The sequence below is a fragment of the Panthera uncia genome, chromosome B4, assembly GCF_023721935.1.
Source record: "Panthera uncia isolate 11264 chromosome B4, Puncia_PCG_1.0, whole genome shotgun sequence".
Classification (NCBI taxonomy): Eukaryota; Metazoa; Chordata; class Mammalia; order Carnivora; family Felidae; genus Panthera; species Panthera uncia.
This window is the reverse complement of record NC_064809.1, coordinates 93,534,182-93,559,168: the sequence shown is the minus strand read 5'-3', so window position 1 is coordinate 93,559,168 and position 24,987 is coordinate 93,534,182. Positions and strand designations below refer to the sequence as shown.

At 39.1% G+C, this 24,987-nt stretch overlaps 1 protein-coding gene across 1 annotated transcript in view; it reads right to left on the bottom strand.

Annotated features, from left to right (window-relative positions):
- Positions 1 to 24,987, bottom strand: part of LGR5 (leucine rich repeat containing G protein-coupled receptor 5) — a 127,238-nt gene that overhangs the window by 48,555 nt on the left and 53,696 nt on the right. Inside the window, exons 2-3 of the mRNA XM_049625973.1 lie at positions 22,476 to 22,547; positions 5,649 to 5,720 (exon numbers count right to left, since the gene is read on the bottom strand). Coding sequence (XP_049481930.1) covers positions 5,649 to 5,720; positions 22,476 to 22,547 — 144 coding nt within the window. The remainder of the gene's footprint in view (positions 1 to 5,648; positions 5,721 to 22,475; positions 22,548 to 24,987) is intronic.

The window sequence follows — 24,987 nt, the reverse complement described above, 5'->3', positions numbered from 1 at the left end:
TTTTGGCTTCATTTTTATCATTCACATATGGGTGAGAAAAGAAAATTTTCCACTTTCTCTAGAGACAAAGAATGGCTGCATATTTCTTTTAATTAATTTTTTTAATGTTTATTTATTCTTGAGAGAGATCAAGAGAGAGAGAGAGAGAGAGCACGCGCGAGCACAAGTGAGGGAGGGGCAAAGAGAAGGAGATGCAGAATCAGGCTCCAGGCTCTGAGCTGTCGGGACAGAACCCTAGGCGGGGCTTGAACTCACCAGCCACGGGATAAAGACCTGAGCTGAAGTCTGACGCTTAACTGACTGAGCCACCCAGGTGCCCCAGTATTTTCTTAATTTCTTTCCCTGATTTTAAAATATTACAAGTTTGAAAATGTAGGGCTCGAACTCATAAACTGTGAGATCATGACCTGAGCCCAAGTCGGAGGCTTTACCAACTGAGCCACCCAGGCGCACCACTATCTTCATTTTCTTAATGGATTGGCTTACTATTATCTTTCTCTTTTTTTTAATCAAATGCCCTCCTTACCCTCTCTATGCTGATCAGGGACCCAGATGAACATAACTTTTACACTACCTTTCTTACCATGCTATACAATAATCGGTTATCTCTTTCTTTCAGTGACTTTTGGGTTTTATAAAACATTTGGAAGAGTTGCCATGAAGAAAGAAGCAGGCTTATTCAGCATTTTACCCCTAGCACTGTGGTCTCAACACGACCAGACTCAATTCTCCCTTTAATACTAAATATTTATAATGCCCCATCTATTATATTTAGATAAAATTCATAAAAATATAGCCTGTTTACACACATCACTTCATAGAAAAAAACCAATAGAATGTACTGCCCTAACTATATTATAAAGGAGAAATTAAAAAAATTTATAATAAAGTGATACATGTATCATTATATAAATGATACTCAGATAGCAGACATCTTTATGAACGAGTCAGATGTTAGGCTCTTTTTTTTAAAATACAAACTTAAAAAAATTTTTTTTAAAACTTACATCCAAGTTAGTTAGCATATAGTGCAATAATGATTTCAGTAGAATCCGGTGGTTCACGCCCTACATATAACACCCAGTGCTCATCTCAAGTGTCTTTCTTAGTGTCCCTTGCCCATTTAGCCCATCCCCCTGCCACCTACAACCCCTCCAGTAACCTTCAGTTTGTTCTCTATATTTAAGAGTCTCTTATGTTTTGTCCCCCTCCCTGTTTTTATATTATTTTTGCTTCCCTTCCCTTATGTTCATCTGTTTTGTATCTTAAATTCCACATATGAGTGAAGCCATATGATATTTGTCTTTCTCTGACTAATTTCGCTTAGCACAATACTCTCCAGTTCTATCCATGTTGTTGCAAATGGCAAGATTTCATTCTTTTTGATTGTCGAGTAATACTCCATTGTATATACGTACCACATTTTTTTTTATCCATTCATCCATCAATGGACATTTGGGCTCTTTCCATACTTTGGCTATTGTCGATAGCGCTGCTATAAACATTGGGGTGTATGTGCCCCTTCGAAACAGCACACCTGTATCCTGTGGATAAATATCTAGTAGTGCAATTGCTGGGTCATAGGCTAGTTCTATTTTTAATTTTTTGAGGAATCTCCATACTGTTTTCCAGAGTGGCTGCACCAGTTTGCATTCCCACCAGCAGTGCAAGAGGGTTCTCCGCATTCTTGTCAACATCTGTTGTTGCCTCAGTTGTTAATTTTAGCCATTCTGACTAGTATGAGGTGGTATCTCATTGTGGTTTTGATTTGTATTTCCCTGATGATGACTGATGTTGAGCATTTTTTCATGTGTCAGTTGGCCATCTGGATGTCTTCTTTGGAGATGTGTCTATTCATGTCTTTTGCCCATTTCTTCACTGGATTATTATTATTATTATTTTGGGTATTGAGTTTGCTAAGTTCTTTATAGATTTTGGATACTAACCCTTTATCTGCTATGTCAGTTGCAAATATCTTCTCCCATTCTGTTGGTTGCCTTTTAGTTTTACTGATTTTTTCCTTCATGTTTGCTCTACTTTTAATGAATAAGGTTGGGTGTGAGAGAAACAACATGACCAGAAGCTGTTTTGTACAAGAACCATGAAGTGAGATTAGAGTTCTACATGGATACTAGAATAAGAACTAGAATTTTAAGATACATAACAGACTATGCTTATATGGGAAAGAAGGAAACAACCTTTATTAAAATAAGGATAACATGCTAAGATAAATGATAGATGTTGTAGGGGAGAAAATTAGGAAGTGTTACACTCTCACAAATGAGCATGACATTTTCAGAAATGCCTGTTCCTTGTAGAGGAGAATAGTGTAAAAATAATTCTCTTTTAGGACAAGATAAGGTTGAAATATCACAAAGCACATTTATCCTATCTCAAAGCTCCATCACATGCTGAGGCAAGCCTTCATTCTCCAGTACTGGAGAGCCTAATGGCAACAGAGAATTGAGGCCAAATTGGAAAAAAAAAAAAATCACAGTATTGCCTTCATAGAAGTCGGGTAGCAGACCCTGCTGGATAATGGAAGAGCAAGATTAGAAAAGCAACAGGCCACCCAAATAAATATATATATTACACAATTGTCATAACAGATTTTTATGACTGTTCTCCAAAAAATTTTAAGGCTATAATACAAAATCTTTACAAAGCAAACTTTGTTAATGAAATTCAACGGAACCTTATGTTTCATATTTCTCTGCTAATTTAATGGCAATTATTATTAAAAAAATTTTTTTATGTTTTTTATTCTATTTTTGAGAGAGAGAGACAGAGAGAGAGAGAGAGAGAGAGCGAGCAAGCAGGGGAGGGGCAGAGAGAGAGGGAGACACAGAATCCGAAGCAGGCTCCAAGCTCTGAGCTGTCGGCACAGAGCCTGACGTGGGGCCCAAACCCATGGACTGTGAGATCATGATCTGAGCCGAAGTCGGACACTTAACCGACTGAGCCACCCAGGCGCCTCAAATGGCAATTATTTTTAAGAAGAAGTTTTATACCTCCACGGTTATATGTTTTTAATTTATTTTGTGGCTGTTGAGGTAATTCTTCTACTGCACTAATACTGTTTTCAACTAAATCATACAATACCTGGAATAGACAGGATGCATACACTGAATTATTCAGTGATTTTACGAGAATACATTTATTCCATTTAATTTTTCCTGTACAAATTATTAGGCCTATGCAGAACTTCTTATAAAACCTTTTAGTGTTATTATGCATGAATATATTATTGACTCAAATTTGGTCAATATGCGCTGAGTAGCACATCACAGGACAGTTTGCTACATGCCAATCATCCAGAAAACCAAAGATGTTGGTTTTCCAACACTCTGGGGCAAGCAGAGTGGCCACAGTTGAGAACCATTGTTCTACTACTGAATGAAATACTTTCAAAACATTTGATGATTGAATTTGCTCATTGAATATTAGTCTTTAAGTCAGCAAAGCAAAAGGAAGAGCAAATATAATTCTGGGCAGAAGTCTTGCTCCTCTAAATTTCTCTTCACGGGGGCAGTGATCTAGCTACACTGCCAAGTCTGAAAATGCCATTCCCATGCTTATAACTTTTCCTTGGCTTCTCATCATGCCTAGATCATAACAATGCTCATGCATTTTTGACATGACATACAGGATCCCTGGGACCGGGACCCTTTCTATCTCTCCACACTCTTCTGCAGATACTTTTCATCTTTCCCCAAATGCCTGAGTACCAATCTTCTTAGAGATGCCTGTTCATCCCAGGTACTTCCTGCCTCCGTGTCTCTGCATTTATCCCCTCAGTTGATCACGTTATGGTTGTTTCGCAGGTGTGCTAAGATTCAGCTCCTGGATCATCTGTTTGGAAAAACATTTCTTGCAGGAAGCCAAATCTGAACCATCAGACTGGACTAAATGGTTTCCAATTTCTGGATGCAGTGTCCTGCACAGGTCGCTAGACACATTTTTCAGATGAATCAGAGGAGACCTGTTTGTTTGGCTTTGTCCCACTATCTTGATCCCACAACCTATCACTACATTATAAACTCTTCAAAGGCAAGGGCCATACTTATTGATCTTTGTATTTTTAGCAATAATTTGTTCAATGACACACACACACACATATACACATGCATACACATGCTCTCTCTCTCTCGCTCAGTACTTCCAAAATACATTTTGTTAAGTGAGTTAAAATAATGGATTCTAGTATAATTTATTTAACACGTATCCAAAATACTTTGTGGTACATAACTCAAAACATCGAAAACACATCATCTAAGTTGTCTTATCTAAACTTGATTTATTTATGATGCATTTTGAATGGTTCCAAATATTCTGATGAGTTCATAGAGACATAGGTACATTAAAGAGTTGGTGCTACAGCTCAGAATTTTAGCACACACAATGAATGAACACATTAGGGTTTGGCTGTATGGCAACTTAAAAATATTTCTGCCTAGGGGCACTTGGGTGGCTCAGTCGGTTAAGCGTCCGACTTTGGGTCAGGTCAGGTTCTCATGGTTCGTGGGTTGAGCCCCGTGTCAGGCTCTGTTCTGACAGCTCGGAGCCTGGAGTCTGCTTCAGATTCTGTCTCCCTCTGTCTCTCTGCCCCTCCCCCACTCAAGCTCTGTCTTTCTCTTTCAAAAAAATAAATAAACATTAAAAAAATTTCTACCTAACAGCAAAAACAAGTTAAGCGTAGGGGGACTGAACTCAACCACCTAAGCAGACCAAACGATGGTTCTGCTGTTACGTTTAATTTTTAACAAAATAGTAAATTTAAATAAAGCTGATTTTCTAAAAGCCTATGGATCCCTCAGGTCAATGAAATGCAATTTCCATTAAGGAGAAATGTATCAAATGCCTTCTTCAAGTTTAAAACTTTCATCTCAAAGAAAGGAAATAAAATCAGGATAGTCTCTGAGATAAAATTTTCCTGGTATGACTTTCAACTTACATTACCTATTTTCTCTACCTAGGTGACCTTTTTTTTTCCTACACAGAAGAAATGAAAGAAAATTAAGCAATGGGTACTAGAAGAAGGAGGCACTCAATAATAATGAGTTTTCTGATGAACAAACTGGGAAATTGCACATTACATACTAAGAAAACCACTTTTACAAGTCTTAGTGAATTAGCATTTCTCAATTAAATAACTACTCAGTATATCTATTAGGCACTAGGCTTTTCCACGTCTATTCACAAGTGGAACATAAACTTGGTAGTTTTTTAGCTGATCCTTATTCGGTGCATTGTAAGGAGACAAGCTTCACAAATGGTTTGAGGCTGTGATCTCATTATGTAAGCATCGTAAGGGTTTATTCACCTGGTGATCAAGACGATTCAAGAGACTGTCCCCAACTTCATTACACAAAAGGAAAGGGAAATACTCTTTTAAAAGTTTGAGTTGATAAGTTGCTTCCTTAGAGGCAATTTTAGAGTTTAAAGTAGAACAGGAGAGATGAACTTTTTTTTCACACACAAATCCAGCCTGGTATCATACTGTCCTATGGTACCAATGAAGGTAGACTTTAATTGAATTATCCTGTGGTTCTAAACAGCTTGTTAGAGGGATTCAGTCTTTACAAGTTAATTAGCATCCACTTGACACTAAAATCAGAAATATAGCAAATAACAGCCTGTTTACTTACAGAACTTTAAGACTATAAAGGCCAGCGAATGCTCCCTTGGGAATGTGCGTCAAAGCGTTTCCAGAAAGACGTCTGTGGGTTTCAAGGGAGAAGAGAGACAGTAAGCATAGTGCTCTTCATGAATTCATTTAGTTGTTAAGAAATGCAATAGAATTTTGTTCAAACCACAAGTACCGAAAAACAACTGTAAAGAACCTTGGCTTGTTATATTTTGCGAAAAGTTTCTGTAAATTTCTAATCAAAAAAGCTGACAAAAGAAGTGTCTATGAAGAAATATGATAAATTACCTATTTTACAATAAATCATTTAACAGCTTGGACTATATACGTAACTCTCCCCTTTAAAAATTTTTACACAAAAACTAGCACCATATGGTAATCTTCAAAAATTGTACTATCAAAATGTGATTGTCCCATGCTTTTTGTAATTCTTTATAAGCCTAAGTAAATCAGATAATATAACATAACAGTATTTCTGTTGCAATTATCCCACAAAATACCCAATTTTCTTACTACATTTGGCAAATAAGAATGCAGACTATCACGATCAGTTTTTTCCAAACTCTCTAAAAAGGGTAGAGTAGGGGCACTTGGGTCGCTCTGTTGGGCACTTGGGTCGCTCTGTTGGTTAAGCATCCGACTCTTGACTTCAGCTCAGGTCATGATCTCATGGTTTGGTTTGTGAGTGCAAGCCCCACATCGGGCTCTGTGCTGGCAGTATACAGCTTGCTTGGGATTCTTTGTCTCTCCTCCTCACTCTCTGCCCCTCCCCCACTAGCGGTGCACCCACCCCCCACACTCTCTCTCTCAAAATAAGTAAATAAAAACTTAAAAAAAAAAGAAAAGGGTAGAGTAGCTTAATTAATGATTTAATTGAGCAATACCTTAAAAATTAAAAACAATAAAGAGTGTTTAGTATGAAAGACATGAATATGGTTTATTTAATGGAAAGTTTTGACATCATTAACTGGTAAAATTTAAAAAGTTTAGTTTATAATATTTTTCTAAGTGGGAAACAGTCAAGGTGAGAGCATATGTAAAAAGATCAACAAGGTATGGTACCTAAAGCATTTGGTTAGTACTTTTTTGGCAGTCACATCAAAGCCATAGCCTCAGGAGTTAGATGGTTCCAGAAAATGGAAAATCCAAGAAGAACACAGTGACTCAGAAGAGCACAGAACCTTTTAAGGAGCTGATCACATTGTTGAATGGTGGGTAAAATTGGGAATCACGACACCCCCATGTTTTCTCGATGGAGATGGAAGTTGGGGGATAAGGGTAGAGCGACCCATTTGATTAGTGCTTATTCCTGAAGGGCTTAACAGCTTCAAATTTATATTTTGGTATTATCTCCACATGAGAGAGGATTCATTTCTACTGAGTTCCACTGACCAGACCGAAATAAGCCAGCACGCAACTTCACATCAGTGTCCCATTGCTGGTCCATATCATCGAGAATAAACTATGAGTATTGAAATAAATATTAGCTCATAAACAGAACATCTGAATGGCATTTTTGGTATGTTTATTAAACAGCATCATTTGCACAATTCAAATTGAATTGGCTTAAAATGAAAATATATCACACTTTTTATAATCTTACTTTTATTTATTAAAAAAAAAATTAGGGGCGCCTGGGTGGCTCAGTTGGTTAAGTGTCTGGCTTCAGCTCAGGTCATGATCTCACGGTCCGTGAGTTCAAGTCCCGCTGTCAGCTGTGCTGACAGCTCAGAGCCTGGAGCCTGCCTTGGATTCTGTGTCTCTCTCTCTCTCTCTGTCCCTCCCTTGCTCATGCTCTGTCTCTCTCTGTCTCAAAAATAAATAAAAACATTAAAAAAAATTAAATACATAAGAGAGACTTGGACCTTCCAAGAAGCTCTGCCTGTTTTGGGTCTGCAGCACTAACTTGCCGTGAGCTGTTAAAGAAGGTTTTTAGTTTCATTTTCTCACTAATTACATGAAATATTAAGATAAGGTAGCTACTCAGATCCCGTCTAGCTCCCACACTCTATGGTTTCTCTGTCTCGTTTTGTGTTTATTTGTATGTGTGTGCCTATTTTCCTTCCTTAAATATAACTTTGTTAAGATTCAGATAGCTCCTCCTGTCTTCCTCATGGTGCCTAAAGAAACTTTCTCAAACTGTAAATAAGTTTACTGGTTCGGAATAGAAGTAAGAAAAAAGAGTAGAAAAACAACAGACTGCATTTTCCACTCTAGTAAAAAGGTATCATTTTATGAAAGCTTTGTTTCGAAATATGTTTGTGAAACTGGATTGAGGGGGAAGAAATTGATTGCTTCCTGTATATGGTCAGAAAAGTTTGAAGGCCACTAGTCTAGAGCATAGTAAGGCATTCAATAAATGTATGTCAATAACATGTAATTCAGCTAATATTTAACCAGGGTGGTTTCAGAGGTGTTTTGTTTATTTCCTATGAAGTTGTCTTACTACAAAACCCTCTTCAGACTTTCACACTGGCCTTCCGTCTAGTCTCCCACATTGAATCCCTCCCTACTCTCACTCATTCTGTATCCACTGATGGTCTTTGGAAAGCCAGCTCTGATTATATCCCTGCCCTATTCAAAACCCTTCACCAGTTCCTGTGCCAAATGAAAAGAAATGCAAAGTCCCCAGCTTCCTCTCCATACTTCCTTGATCTGTGCTCTACGCTGTAGCTAAACCAAACTATCAGGCTTGCTTTTCTTAGACATGCCCTCCACTGTCTCCCTCCCAGCCCTTTCCCCTATCTAAAATATCCTCCCTATTCTCTCTTCCTGTCTCTCAAAGTAATTTTATTTCTGAGCTTTCCAAATTGATGGGAAATCTCTCTATTTTGAACCACTTTGGTAGCACTTTGTGCCTCTCTTATGGGTTTGCTGGTTCTCTTGTGTTACAGTGTGCACCTGTCTTGTCACACACATAATAACATAATACTGGGAACCCCCTGAAAGTAGGAATTCTCTTTGTATCCACTGTAGTGCCTTGCATAGTGTCTGAAACAGAATAGGATGCCCCAGTAGTGTCCAACTAACCATTCAAGTAGAGACTATTAACTATCTCCAGTATCTATTGTTCCCTCCATCTAGAATCATTCCCTCTACCCAGAGTTTTAGCAGAGTGTATGGTCACTCAGCCAGAGACTACACTTCCCAACCTTCCTTGCATCTAAACATGGTAATTAATGCAACCAAGTTTGGCTATGATCAAAAGTGATGTGTGAAAACTACTGTGTCACCTCCTTGAAAGGAGTTTGCTTCTCCCCAATTTTGTTGATTACAGGATATTCCTGCAGAAGTGGTACTGGCGAGACAGCATTAATGATTCTGGTGTGGAAAGCACTCCAAAGAAGGCAAAACAAGAACAGCAAAAGAGACAGAAGGAATCTGAGCCCCTGGATGACTTTATGGAGTGGAGCTGTCCCTTAGCCCTGAAGTCTACTTTGGATGATTAACGCAATCGGTATGGTCCCTTGTTGTCCTCTGCAAACAAGTCCATGACTGAAGGATCATTTAGCTGGCAAGGCTTGTAAACCTCTGCTGTCTAGAGACCTCGTCTAGATGCTGGTCTTGAGGAACCACATTTGCAAAGCTGCTCCAAACTTTAGCATTCACTCTTCTTGCTTCATTTCCCTTTTGTCCTTGTATCATTAGCTTGCAGCTGGCACACCTGAACTATCACAGCCACTGCGTGTTGCTGTGTTTCTAACAGTCACGCTAAAGTGGGAAGGCATTTACTTTATCATTCCTTCAAGCAATCTTTTCAGATCCAGTAAGTAGAGAGGGCCTGCTCTGTGTTGGCGCTGCTGTAGGCACAGAGATGCAGCACTGACCACTAGATGGGGAAAGCCCCTCACCTCATGCAACTTGCTTTCTTCTTCTTCTTCTTCTTCTTTTTTAAAATTTAAATCCAAGTTAGTTAACATAAAGTGTAATAATAATTTCAGGAATAAATTTAGTGATTCATCACTTACATATAACACCCAGGGCTCATCCCAACAAGTGCCCTCCTTAATAACTCTCACCCCTTTAGCCCATTGCCCCACCCAAGACCCCGCCAGCAACGCTCCGTTTGTTCTCTGTATTTAAGAGTCTCTTATGGGGCACCTGGGTGGCTCAGTTGGTTAAGCATCCGACTTTGGCTCAGATCATGATCTCACAGTCCATGGGTTTGAGCCCCAGATCAGCCTCTGTACTGACAGTTCAGAGCCTGGAGCCTGTTTCGGATTCCATGTCTCCCTCTGTCTCTGTCCCTCCCCCCTAGCACTCTGTCTCTCTTTCTCTCTCTCTCTCAAAAATAAAGATTAAAAAAATTAAAAGAAAAAAAAGAGTCTTTTATGGTTTGCCTCCCTCTCTGCTTTTATATATGCAGCTTACTTTCTAATGTGGAGAGAGCCATTATTATTATTTTTTTTTAACAGTTATTTATTTTTGAGACAGAGAGAGACAGAGCATGAACGGGGGAGGGTCAGAGAGAGGGAGACACAGAATCCGAAACAGGCTCCAGGCTCTGAGCTGTCAGCACAGAGCCCGACGCGGGGCTCGACCTCACGGACTGTGAGATCATGACCTGAGACGAAGTCGGCGCTCAACCAACCGACTGAGCCACCCAGGCGCCCTGGAGAGAGCCATTATTAACAAAAAGAAAAAGGAATACTACCACACAAAACACCCTGAGAAGAAAATCAAGGTCAACAGGATAGAGAGCAATGTGGAGGGTGAAGGGCTATTATCTCAGATAAGATGGTCAAGGAAACCTCTCTGCTGAGAGGGCATTTCAGCAGAGGTCTGAGACCTGTAGGTATCTCCGTGAAGGGAGCAGTAGTGCAAAAGCCCTGAGGGGGGGAGTGGGCCTGGTGTGGTCCAGAGACCGCAGGAGGCCAGCATGGCTGGAGAGGAATGAGAGAGGGAGAGAATGGCAGGGATGAGGTTGGAGAGGTGTCTCGGGCCACGTCACACAGGCCTATGGAGGCGAGGTAAGGACTCTGACCAGGAGAGGGGATGTGATTAGATCTATGTTTTAAAATGGTCCTTCCGGTGGGAGCTATTAAAGGGGAGAATGGAGTAGAAGCGCAGGAGGCCACTGGAGCAGGTCAGGTGGGAGGTGCTGGTGCAGTGCTCCAGGGGCAGAGGTGGCCGGACGTGGTGGGATTTGGTGCCAATCTGGTAACTACTAGGGTCAGGACAAAATGTAGGCAGCGAAAAGGAGCAACATTTTATATTTATGGTTATATTTTACATCTAACTCATGTGCATTTGATTAGTTATCCAAAGTCCTACATGTAATACTGAAGTAAATGAATTGTGTACGACTAAGAGTTGCTTGTTGAATTAAGACAGACTCAGCTTGGTTGATGATCACATTTGACTTAGCTAATCACACTGAGCTAATACCGGTTATTTCAGCCCAAAAGTCCCTAACTATCCCTGCTTACAGTCATAATGTCAACAGTACGTTTCTGAGTTCTAGAGCAGAGCTTTCAAATGAATGCTTAACTCTGCTGCTAATGTGTCCAGTGTCATCGAGTAGCTTTGATGGTTCCTGACACCTTGACTTTGGACATGAAAAGGAGAAAGTAAAAACTTTTTATTCATTTATCTTACTAGTTTAAATTATTATTAGGGTAAATAACTTTGTGTTATGTTTCCTGAAGTCTAGCTTACTTCTCATGAACTGTTTTTCTTTTCTGGGCAAGGACTTTCAGAACTAACCCATGGAACCATGAACCTGTGTTATTAGGGGAGTTGTGTTAAAGCAAAGGAATTTATTTTATTTATTAAGAAATCTTTCTAATGTTTATTTATCTTTGAGAGACAGAGAGACAGAGAGACAGAATGTGAGCAGGGGAGGGGCAGAGAGAGAGGGAGGGAGACAGAATCCGAAGCAGGCTGCAGGCTCTGAGCTGTCAGCACAGAGCCTGACGCAGGGCTTGAACCCACGAACTGTGGGATCATGACCTGAACTGAAGCCAGACACCCAACTGACTGAGCCACGCAGGCGCCCCAAAGCAAAGGAATTTATGATGCACCATCAACTATTTGCTGGGCTGCTGGAAGATCTATCTCATTGACAAAAACAACAGTTTAAGGAAATCATTGGATCCATCTCTTATTTCTTTACTATGTGGGTTGTTTTTAGTAATTCTAAAATTAAATAAATATTAACTATAGGGGAAAAAAGGCTTTCCAATGAATACTTGAATAACGAGAACTGCACACAAATCTTTCTTGTGACTATTTGAACTAACAAATCTCTGGCAACTATGTTCCAACCCCAGAGACCCACATACCGTTTGTCTGAGAGTTGGATTCTTTTTTCTTGTTTCTAAAATTATTTCATGGGAATATCTCTCCCATCATCTTCATTTCTATAATAAGATACAGCTTAATAAGGAAAACTTCTATATCTTTTTATATGATATAGAGAACATGTTTATTCCTAAAGATACTGCTCCATATATAAGACTCATATTGTCCCATTATCGTTAGTTTCACTGACTCAGTTGCCATAAAAAGAAAAAAAATCAAGTTTTTTAATAATAGACGCATTCCTCTTCACGTAAGTCAAATAAGTAGATGTTTTGGTGTTCAAGCACCAATTAAAATATCTCTGAGGGGCACCTGGGTGGCTCAGTCAGTTAAGTGGTCAACTCTTGATTTCGGCTCAGGTCATGATCTAGTGTTTGGTGAGTTTGAGCTCTGCGTAGAGCTCTGTACTGACAAGTGCAGAGCCTGCTTGGAATTCTCTCTCTTCCTCTCTCTCTGTTCTTCCGCTTGTGCTCCCTCTCTCTCTCTCTCAAAATAAATAAAAAAAAAAAAAACTTAAAAAAAATCTTTGAGAGTGTATGTTTCTTTTAATCTCTATAGTAATTTGAATCCCTAAGTTAAGAAATCTCAAGGATTTTTGTTGTTGTTTTGGGTAGCTTCATTTTGTGAAAAACAGAAGGACGAAAGCAAAGCAATCAGAGGTCACATCTGGTCCTTCTCCTGATTTCTCATCTCTGGATGTTGGCCTGGAGAGGGACAGGCATGTGGATAGAATGGGGTGTGCATGGGGAGTGGGAGGGCTTAACCTTGCTATCTGATTGACAGCCTCAGGGAAATTACGGAGCGAGGAACCATGGTCTAATATGGGCTTCCCGGGCTGAGTTCCAAAGGCAGAGGAGCATTTCCAGAGCTAGTGAGAGGACCTGGCAAGTTCTACCAGGCCTCCTGGGTCAGTTCTTGTGAGAATATTTTGCCTTGTAATTCTTGTGTTTTTTTTTTTTTTTTTCCTTTCCCTTTTCAGTTTTCTTCCATCTCACCATTAGTGTGCTGTGAGGTTTAAAAAAAGCCTCTTAACCTTCCTAGGCCTCATTTCACTTGTTCTTTTAAAATGATAAAGTTTTTTCACAATGGTCTTTATCTGCCCTCAAATTGTTTTTCTGACACACGTGCGTTTCCTGCTTACCCTCAGTCTTTCCCCCTCATCCTCTCTCTACCTTGCTGTTTTCTTCTTGTTTATTGTAAGCTTCCTTTATGACATGTCACTAACAATTTATTTTATTTTTATGTCACTAACATTTTAGAAGCACTTTTCCATATTTTATATCAGGAGGTAGATCAGAGATTATTATTGTCCACATTTTTGTAGGTAAAAGTACCAAAGCTCAGACAGGTTTCACGTAAAATGAAAAACATCCTTTTCCCCATATCATTTAAATGTGATCCAGTCTTTTCTGAGGGTGCATGGAAGCTCTGTAACAGCAGGGCTACTTAAACAATCAGGGCAGGATGAACTTAAATATGATAACCCTTATGATTTAAAAGAAGATTTTTCTGACTACTTAGCAAATTCGTACTGGCTCTGAGAAATTACTGCTTTATTTTTCAACTTTTTTACAAAGTACATGAGACCTGGATGGTACACATTCTCTACTTGCAAAATTAATTTGTTCTAGAAAATTGGTGAGGGCTAACATCAGGCTTAATGGTAGTAGTTTCCCCTTCTTCCCATGCTGAAGATCTGGATGACACTTGCTGATTTCCAGTTTTCTGGTACTATTTTCTTTCTCTGTGATTTTATGATATTAATTTCCAGGGACTCTGTTACTATTTCTGGATTTCTTTTCACTCTTCTGAGTTGTGATTCACCTGAATAATTGTAGTTACACTATCACTTAAACATAAAATCTCTGAAGTCTCTTATTCCTGTACGATGTATCAAAATATTCTCATATGAAGAAATTCTTCTAAAATAAAGTTAGGAAGAATCATAATAATATTGTAATCAATGACTTTTAAAAGATAAAGTGAGGAATACAAACATTATAGTCAATTCAGATTGGTTATTCATGATTCAACTGTAGTGAGTAAGTGCTCTTGCTGTTTTGGGAGCCACTCCATTGATAAGTGTCGCTTTGGGTTATTCTTAAAGGAGCCAAGTGTCTCGGTGATATGAAGAGTTTGACAAAAATAGGATGAAACTCATAGTCAGATGTAATCTACTGATCTTCTCTCTGCTGGCAGTAATGCATCATCATTGTAATTGACCAAGCTCACCATGGTGGGTTTTCTTTTATGAGATGCCCATGCCAGTGAAAAGGCCCAGATGCTTAGAGTTTAACCCTCTGGCATTCATCTTTGGTAAGGTTTGCTGAAGCCCATTTGGCAGCCTTGGATGTAAGGAGTATGAAATTCCATCGACTGTTTTTCTTCCCATTGGAGGAAATAAGTGTCTTCCCTAATATGCCTCAAGAAGTTGTGATTTTCAAAAAAATGTGGTCTCCTTCCCACCCCCCAGTAAATTAAGCATATCCAATTGGTCAAATCCAGTAAAAAAACTTTCCTTTTTTAAACTATGTGTTTTTGAGCTGTCCATTTTGCTTTCATTATTAGATAAGGTAAAAATATTCAGATTTCAAGGTTCAAAGGCTAAGACCACTGGAATGAATAAATGAACTCTTCAGGGCAACAGAGAATACTTCAGTGGGCATAGAGCCCTATGGTTTCTTTAACCACAGACTAGTGGAGTACAATACTAACTCCTTTGTGAAACCTCCCTTAATTCCCTCAGTCTACAGTCATCTTTCCTATAGGACATATTCTATACAAGGCTATCTGTAAGGTTCATTTTCTACCTTTTATTTTGTAGTCTACCTGATTTGATTATAGATTCCTAAGACCAATAATCTCATTGCTTGCACACAGCGGGATGCTGAATCAATATTTATTGATTGATCATTTGATCTGATCTCTAAAGACAGTTGGCCATTGTGCTACAGTGGCTTTAGGTCTGGCATAATTATTCCAAGATGGCTGGCCAGTCACACAGCCAGATCGGAAATAGCTGAGGAATATGCCTTCTTCATTACACATCACATTTAAATTCAGCCATTTCTTTGAGTACTTTCAATATGCCATGTATAGTGCTTTGGGGCATGCTAGCAGTACCTACCTCTTACTAAACAATTTGCAAGTTCCAGGCGCAGTGTTGAAGTACTTTATATACATTGTGCTATTTCATTATTATAAAAACCATATTAAACAACATGATTAGTCACCTTTTACAGAGGGGAAAATGAGTCACAGACAGGTTATTTGCTCATGCTTATATAGAAAAGTTTACAAAAGAGAATTTGGTTCAACATAGCATTTTGGCTTAAAAATTTGAGATTTTAACCATTACTTGGTTTTTAACCATTACTTGATCTGGAGCTTAGGGTGGCCAGGAAAAATCAATCTAAAACAGGAAAAACACAAGGACACAAATGGCTGCATCACTGGGGTTAAGGCCATAAGGAAACTGTGCTCACTGCTTCTTATTCAGATTCCTCCATTGCCCTCCAGATCCTGTGCAACCTTATCGTTCCTCACCACTATGACTAGTGGTCTCACTTTCTTATTGTTAGCCCCTCTTTTAATTCTCATCAAGTTTCTGTCCTCACACATTTTCTTTTTTCTCTATCTGGTGGTGCTCAAACTTTGGTATACATTGCCATCTCCAGAGAAGCTACAAAAAATTCAGATCCCCTGGCTCCCACTCAGATTTAGTGAATTAGAATTTCTAAGGGGAAGGATTCAAGAAACTGCATTTTAAAAGAGGCAGCCCAGATGATTTTAATATGGGTAGAGAGCCACACTGGGAAACACAGAGCCTACACATTCTCTCAAGATCCTCGTCTGCTTCAAAAATCACCTTTTTGTAAACAACTCTTTAGTCATTCTTTCTAGAGCAGACTCATCATGCTCCAGACTCATATTCCAACTGTGTTAATGACATTTGGATGTCCCACTGGCACCTTACACCTTGTTTCTCCAGAACTAGGCATCCCCTGCCTCCAAAATATCAGTGGTTCCCCTTGAATTTCCTGTTTCACTGACTGTGTCTCCCCCGTCTTCTGGCACCTAATCTCATAGCCTTACTCAGAGTCATCTCTCACCTTTGGACATTGCTTTAGGTCCCCACAATCAACTGATGAGTCCCTGACTATCTTCCTGCACTGTGATGCTTCATATATCCCAGTGGGTCTCAGCTCACCTCTAGAGCTTTAAAAAATAATGCCTGAGGGGGCGCCTGGGTGGCTCAGTCGGTTGAGCGGCTGACTTCGGCTCAGGTCATGATCTCGCGGTCCGTGAGTTCAAGCCCCACGTCGGGCTCTGTGCTGACAGCTCAGAGCCTGGAGCCTATTTCAGATTCTGTGTCTCCCTCTCTCTGATCCTCCCCCGTTCATGCTCTGTCTCTCTCTGTCTCAAAAATAAATAAACATTAAAAAAAAAATTAAAAAAAATAATAATGCCTGAGTCCCCCCTGAATCCCATTAAGTCAGAATCTCTGGCAATAAGCCCCAGTAATTAATAGTTTTAAAAAGATTCCAGGTGAGGGACATTTGGGGGGCTCAGTTGGTTAAGCATCTGACTCTTGATTTTGGCTCAGGTCCGATCTCACTGTTGTGAGATGGAGTCTTATGTCAGGCTCCTCCTCGATGAGCATGGAGCCTGCTTGGGATTCTTTCTCTCTCCCTCTCTCCCTGCCCCTTCCTTGCACACTCTCTCTCAAAATAAATAAATAAACTTAAAAAACTTTCAAAATGCTTCTGGTGATTCTAATGCATATGCAAAGGCGGAAAAGTCTGAAATAATTCTCAGTTTAATATTGATAAGATCAACTAGAGGCCTTTATATCTCCGTCCCCAGAGATGATGATTCATCCATTACTTGTTGGGAGAATTAGGAGAGGTTAGTTAATGGGTTTTAATAATTATCCAGAAGAGACAATAAGAACCTGAACTATGTGGTGATGAAATAGAGTAAACAAATGGGAAAAGAGTGTGGAATTATAAACTCTGGACAGATATCTAAATGTCTAGCTTATATAGACATATATAAGACATATATAGACATATATAAGAATATATATATAGACGTATATATACATACATATACATATATACATATATATAGACATATATAGCTACACAACCTCTAGCTATATGCATAGACGTTTGGAACAGAACCAAAATAATTGCCATGAAGTAACATTAGAGAAAGCGAGTTTCAAAGAGGCAGCATTTTTAATCATTTGCCAGATCCATGAAGAGACGGAACACTGTGACAAAGCCAAGGGGCACGAAGATTATTCATGGGCATGAAGGTGTTTTCATTTTACTAACACATCCAATATGTGAATTGGAGTTTACCAAAGTTCTCTCATCATTATTTCATTTGATCTTCAGGAAAAAATCTCAAAAGACAGGCAGAACAGCTCTCACTATTTTCAGCCCCATGATGAGGAAGTAGAAGTATCAAGCGTAGATTGTGCTTTCAGGAAGTCTGGTGGTATTTCTCATTACAAATTTCATCTACAATAATCGGTATCTACTATTTATATAGAGATTCTTCAAGGCCAACCATAATATGAGCAAGCAGTTCCAGGGAACAATAGTAACTTGAAAACAGACCTCCCTAGAGCTTCTCATGTTTCCTTGACTGCTAAATCGAGTATTTGATTCCAATAGCATTAGAATCTGGAAAGATTTTAAAATACTACTCGGAAACAAAGGCGTTCAGCTCACACTGTTTAAAATGGTAACAGTTCATTTTCCCCTCTGGTTTCATCAAACTACTAATCTAAGTTTAATGGGACTTGTGGATGTCAACATTAGGAACGCTCTGCCATTAGCTCCTAACATCTGAACCACACTCTGGGTACCAAATCTTTAATCTGTCCAAATAGCAAACGTTAACATAAGTCCCTAATAGAACTGAATTAACAGAACTGAGAGAGACACTGTTGGAGAGAAGTGCAATTAGCTTTCAGGATGTTCAAATTTGGGAAAGAACTATTCTGCACTGATCGTGTTTGAGAGTTTGAAAGTTTTCTTTTTTTTGATTTTTTTTTGATGTTTATTCATTTCTGAGACAGAGAGAGAGAGAGAGACAGAGACAGAGATAGAGCGTGAGCAGGGGAGGGGCAGAGAGAGAGGGAGACACGGAATCTGAAGCAGGCTTCAGGCTCTGAGCTGTCGGTACAGGGCCTGACGTGGGGCTCAAACCCACGAACTGTGAGATCATGACCTGGGCTGAAGTTGGAGGCTTAACCGACAGAGCCACTCAAGCGCCCCTGAAAGAGCTTTTCCTTCCCAAGTCCTGGATCCCTGGGTTACTGCAAAGTCAGGCTTTTGAAAGAGGAAAGAAAGAGGTTGGACTCTTCTTGAAGGTGTTTTCATTTTACTAACACAGCTCAGCAGGTGAATGAGAGTTTACCAAAGTTCTCTCATTATCATTTCATTCAATTCTCAGAAACATCTCAAAGCACAGGCGGGGCAGCTCTTGCCATTATCCCCGGAGACCCAGTGAAATCAAGTGGATTATCAGGTAGTGCAGAGACAAGACCTGGGTTTTGCCTCTAAATCCTGCCCTTTTCTCCCTAGCACAGCCTTGCCACACTCAGATACCATGTTTTTGTTTTTTTCCAAAAGAAGAAAGCTCTCCTTCTCTTTGTAACAATAGGACGTTTGGCCTCTGCATGTCCAGTCACTGCGTAGAGTTAAAAAAATAAATAACATTCATAAATAAGACTTGAATATGTGGCACAAGTAGCAAACATTCTAGAACGTCAGGAGGGAGAGGAACTCATCAATGGTGAGGACCTTTATTCTTCTTAAATCATTGCCTCAGGTAGTCACTTTTTCTGGGGTTATAATATACATATATTTCTAAACAGTGAGTCAGGGAGTACCGTTAAGGCTTTATTGATTCTTAGAGGGTTTTAAACTGCGACACCTTTGCTAAGCTCCAGATGAGGAATGAATCATGGCTGTCTACATAGTTCACAACATAATTAAATGAATTAAACTAGGGAAATGATAAGTTGGGTAATTAGTGAACAGGAAGAGTGGTTACTTGCCTTTATCAATAGTGATTTTTAAAAATTGAGTTTTGTGGTGAGAGTTTTATTAAAATCATTAATAGTATCTGTAACACCTTCTTATTTAATAGATAAAGAGAAAAAGCCAGAGATAAGCTGAATAAACTGAATGAAGGAATACTTTTAGAACAGTGCTCTACTGTCATAACAAAAGATACACACACACACACACACACACACACACACACCCCAGATATCTAAATGTCTGTATCCAGCTGCATGGTTGTCATTTGTTGATTCAGGTAGAATACCATATAAACATGCTGTTTAAGCATATGCAGGCACATATAAAAATAGTCACTAAGGTTTTGTACCTATGAAGCAGTGCTAAATTGGTGATACTCTGACAATTCTACATCTGAAAATTCTGATGACATTTCTCCATAGCCAATAATCGGTGATGGTAGTGAATTGATAACCTGAATATCCAATCTCTCCCAGCTGGGCAGGCAGATCTCTCTCCTACTCTCTCTATTTCATTCCTCCACATATACACAAACAGACACAGCCATATGACAGACCTATGATTACAAAACTCAATTTAAATAACAGTTTTGTGCAAACCACTGTGCTAGGTACTACTGGGGAAAAGAAATGCACAAATCACGTACAATTCCTACTGTTTCCTCTACCTTCTGAGTGTGGCTTTAAAGGTGGGTTTGAATTTTAGCCCTGACACCACTTCATGATCTTGGACAAGTTTCTTATTTTCTCTGCACTTCATTTTTTCTTTCTTTTTTTTTTTTAATCTACGAAGTGGGGATAACAATAATATCTACTTTTATGGGGTTGTTAGGAGGATTCAGTGGAAAAATTTTGAACAGAGTAAGCTACTATTGTTGTCATTATAATTACATTATTATTCTGAAGATATTCTACTCTAGAAGAGAATACAGACTTAAACATAGCTAAGTCTAGTGAAATTATGAGCAACATACCAGAGGCATAATCACAATACTCTGCAAAACGGGTGCTTTTTTTTTTGTTTGTTTGTTTTTTTGCTATGTTTTGTTTTGTTTTAAACACAACACCCTAAAATGAGCCTTGGGAACAAAAGAATAAACCAAACAGAGCTGATAATTTCTCCAGGTTCTATAACTACTATCCCCTTTTGCCATGAAATGAATAATGATGTCTTCAAAACATCAGTCAGATACAACATAGAATTATATATGAGAAAGTGGTCTAGCTTTTACATTCTGCAAGTTGGCCAACTCAATAGAGGGCATTCCAGGACAGAATGAAAAACTAGAATGAATAGTCCTTTAAGGGTCCCTCTATTTCTGAAATCCCATGATTCCACAGTCAAGACCCTTAATGGAGTTTCCAGATATCAAAATAAGACAATATAGAAAAATATCTTTTTCAAATGGTAGTTCCTTCCCTATTTTTTTCCCCCCTGACTTTCCTCAATTACCTTTTGAGAAACCGGCCTTGGAACAGAATTAACATTCACCTCATGAAGAATGAGGAGTTATTTTGAATGAGTTGGTCACTGAGGGAGGAATTCTACTGAACAAAGTCCTTAGGGAAGTGAATTATTTATTGATTCAGTTTGTGGTCTAAAGTTGAGGTGCATGTTGACACAGAATGGAAGCCTTGTGCCATCTCATAGTGTAAGGAAATTAAAGAGAAAAGCATAGGAAATACACACCTTCGAAATACAGGGGAAAATAGGACTAAGCATCGTATGTTAATTATGGTGAGAAAGGGAAGATGAGAAGGATGGAAATGAGGAAAAAACACTAATCAAAATTTGCTAAAGGTTATCTTTAGAAATATTAGCTAATGTCTACCACATCTGTTATCTTTTTCCTAAGGCAGCTAACTTGTATGAGAAGCTCCTTTTACATGTTTTGCTTTCTCATTGTTCATTAATTCATTTACTCATCCATCAAAAATGTATTGATTATTTTTTTAAATATTTATTTTGAGAGAGAGAGAGTGTGTGTGAACATGAGTGGGGGAGGGGCAGAGAGCAAGGGAGAGAGAATCTCAAGCAGGGTCTGAGCTCAGCACAAAGCCCAACTCGGGGCTCAATCCCACTGTGAGATCATAAGCTGAGCCCAAATCAAGAGTCGGATGCTCAACCAACTGAACACCCCAAAAATGTGTTGATTATTTATTACATACAAGCCATGACTAAGCTAGACAAGGTCTCAGCCCTGATCAAGGTTAATTTTTAGCAATGGAAATGGTCAGAGAGAAAAAAGAAGACGGGAAAAGAGGAGCTGGAAAACCCCGATTGAAAACCCATTCTTTGAATGATAAAAACTTGCTGTACAATCCCATCTTCTGAGCTTCCCCACTGTAACTCTGGAAAACAATCTGGACATATATTCAACTTTCAGTAGTAAAACAATAGCATTTGCAAAAATATAAGGCCATCAAAAATAAAGAGAAAAGCCTTAGGGAAGTGTGAGAATATTATCCTCCTGAAAAAGGAAAAAATCGACATAGTGTAATTTGGTTACGATGAAATATTCTTTCCACTTCCTGCGGCGGATCATGCAGTGCATCAACCATTTAAATTACTCTCCAGATTGGACCCTGACTTTAGGATTTACAAAGGAAGTTTTTCAAAAGAGGTCATTGCCTAAACAATTCCTTTAATCAACAGTCAGAGGACTTACTCTAATGATGGTGCCAAACTTTCTTCATGAAGACTGAGATGGCACCTCACTCCCTCAGTCTCCATCACTCAATAGGGTAAGAAGATCAAATGAATTTTTAAATGCAGATTTTTGGATTATACGGTTCTTTTTCATCTTCTGGAAAATGATTACTAGACCTAATCAAGATTCCTCTGTGTATCATTAGCTAATTTTAGCTTCCTCCTTTTTAATTTTTTATTTTTTTTACAGTGACTTTCGGAGAGCCCAGTTTGACGTCCTCTGTGGATTTCATGTTTTTCTGTTCAAGCCTTGAGGGAAGCTAAATGAAGAAGTAGGAAAATAATAATTAAAAGTGATTAGGACAAGAAGTTTTGGTGCTATGGAATGTGGACCCAATTCTCCCGGTCACAACCCAAACCAAGCGGCAGTTTTTGGTTTTGATTATAGCTTTACTTGCTATTTTAATAAACATGAACGAGTATTCAAACTTTTAATATCCTGCTGCTTAACTATTTCCAAAGAGACATCCAGCTCTTTTAAACAGCCTTTGTTTTAAAATTTTAATTTGTTTGGCTCAGTCTCACCTTAGAAAGTTGTAGCGTCATGGTAAACTCTTTTATAAGTTGATTTCCAGAATCGCAGGCAATTTTTTTTTCTCCCCTCCCAAGTAAGTGTTTCCTCATGTGCCAAAATTGTTGGTGCTGACAGCTTTTTTGCCTTGTTTTATCTGGTTCCCACAGTAAGCATGAGAGGCAAACACAAGAATGTGCACAGTGTTGACTGGACGCATCACTACTACGGCGATACTTACAACTCCTCTAGGAAGCGGAGACTGTGCAGGGGACTCGGGGGCAGTTGACTGATGTTGTTCATACTGAGGTCTCTGGAGAGGAAAACAGACAGCATGTGAGGAGCGGTGTCCACACAAGGAATGCCACTACAAGGAAATCCGGCTGCTCAGTTCACACGTTTTCAAGCAATATGGCCAAACTCATTCTTTTGATCAACAAAAAATCGCTATTTTGCATCTGAAATATATTCCTGCCCCACCACCGCCCCCGCCCCAGACCACCTTGGTCTCTCTATCAAATTAGAGATCCTAGGAAGAGCTTATGTGAATTCAAAACCCATTCGTGGGCCTGGTTGTAAAACTTCATGTTTAAAATTATGTGAGTAGGACAGCAAAGGAAACAGACATAACTCAACCCTAGACATAACCCAACCTCATGACTTGCTTTGAATTTGGTGACAAAGAGAAATGTCTTCACCATGCAACTCTGGAAGTCCTGCTTCTGTGGGGCTATAAGCACCTTGTAAAAACAAATGTTTTGATTCAAAGAAACTTAAAAAAACAAAACAAGACAAAAAGCCTATTCCCTCCTTCTAACATGTTCCCTTTGCAGGTTCTCGGATTGCATTAAATAAGTGAAATGAACCATAAAACAAGGGTGTAATGTGATCCTTCTCTGGAGCACACTTCCTGCTGGGCTTGCACGGTAGTTCCTGGCACAGGAAACAACAAGCCACTTTGGGCAGAACTCAATCGATTTTTGTTTTAAGGGAAACTCCGTGTAATTAGATTTCATTCTGTTTTTACGTTTCTATTTCTTTACTGTCTCCCACATAACCCTACAGCACCACTGATATACGCCGTCTGTATCTGAGAGGACAAAAGACCGAGTGCTGGACAGATTGTCATCAAGACCAACTAAGACTTTATATACCAGTCAGCTACAGGTTGACTTTAAAAATGATCCATTGGTCAAACCTGAAGATTCAGATTATATTCAGAATTCATCATAATCTCAGATCAGGTGTATGTACTTAAAATTTACCTCTAGATGAGACAATGAGCTTCTTTTTATTTGTTATTTTAAAAATTGATTTAATTGGCATATGACATTGTATTAATTTTAGGTGTGCAACATAACGATTTGATATACGTATATGTTGCAAAATGAGAACCACAATAAATTTAGTTAACATCCATCACCGCACATAGCGAGAACATTTTTTTTCTTATGATGAGAACTTTTAAGATTTACTCTCTTAGCAACTTTCAAATAAAAAATATGGTGTTGTTAACTATATTTGCCCTGCTGTACATTATTACATCCCCAGCACTTACTTATTTTAGAATTGGGAGTTTGTATCTTTTCTTTTTTTTACGTTTATTTATTTTTGGGAGAGAGACAGAGCGTGAGCAAGGCAGGGGCAGAGAGAGACACACACACATAGAATAGAAAACAGGCTCCACACTCTGAGCTGTCAGCACAGAGCCCCACGTGGGGCTCGAACTCACTGACCGTGAGATCCTGACCTGAGGCGAAGTAGGGCGCTTAACCGACTGAGCCACCCAGGCTCCCCTGGAATTTGTATCTTTTGACCACCTTTACCCATTTCACCAAGGAGCTTTTAAAAATATCCTTCTTATTTAAGTGGCCACACCCATAGCGCCTAACCAGTTGATGTCAGTATGGATTGCTTGGTTCCTTTATCAAATATTAACTTTTAATCATTGATGGTAAGAATTGAGGGACTGATCATTTACTCTTTACAAAGTCACTAGTATGTACAGGTAGATAAAATATTCAGTTACATGTTTTAGAGTATGGTAAAAAACAATGATAACTTTTAGTGTCTGATACTGAACAATTATATAGCTGAGTAAAATGCTATTTTCTCGAGCTAAAAGTAAACAATTCCGGGGCGCCTGAATGGCTCAGTTGGTTAAGTGTCCGACTTTGGCTCAGGTCATTATCTCACGGTTCCTGAGTTGGAGCCCCCTGTTGGGGCTCTGTGCTGACAGCTCAGAGCCTGGAGCCTGCCTTGGATTCTGTGCTTCCCTCTCTCTGCCCCTCCCCCACTCATACTCTGTCTCAAAAATAAATAAACATTAAAAAAAATGTAAGGGGTGGCAGGGTGGCTCAGTCTGTTGAGCGTCTGGCTTTGGCACAGGTCAGGGTCTCACGGTTTGTGAGTTCGAGCTCCGCTGTGGGTTCTGTGCTGACAGCTCAGAGCCTGGAGACTATTTCGGATTCTGTGTCTCCCTCTCTGCTCCTCCCCTGCTCGTGCTCTGTCTGTCTCTCTCTCAAAAATAAATAAACATTAAAAAAAAAAAAGTTGTTTAAAAAAAATTTAAAAAACCTAAACAATGCCAAAAATATTCACTAAAAAATTTGTATTTCCATATATTAAGCATCTGGATTTTTTCTGGCATCATCTAGATAATAGTGCCAAATGATTGATTAGCAGTTTAAATTTGTGGTGCAGATACTTCTCTGAAGCAGCAAAGTTGTTTAGTTCACTGAACAGACATGTGT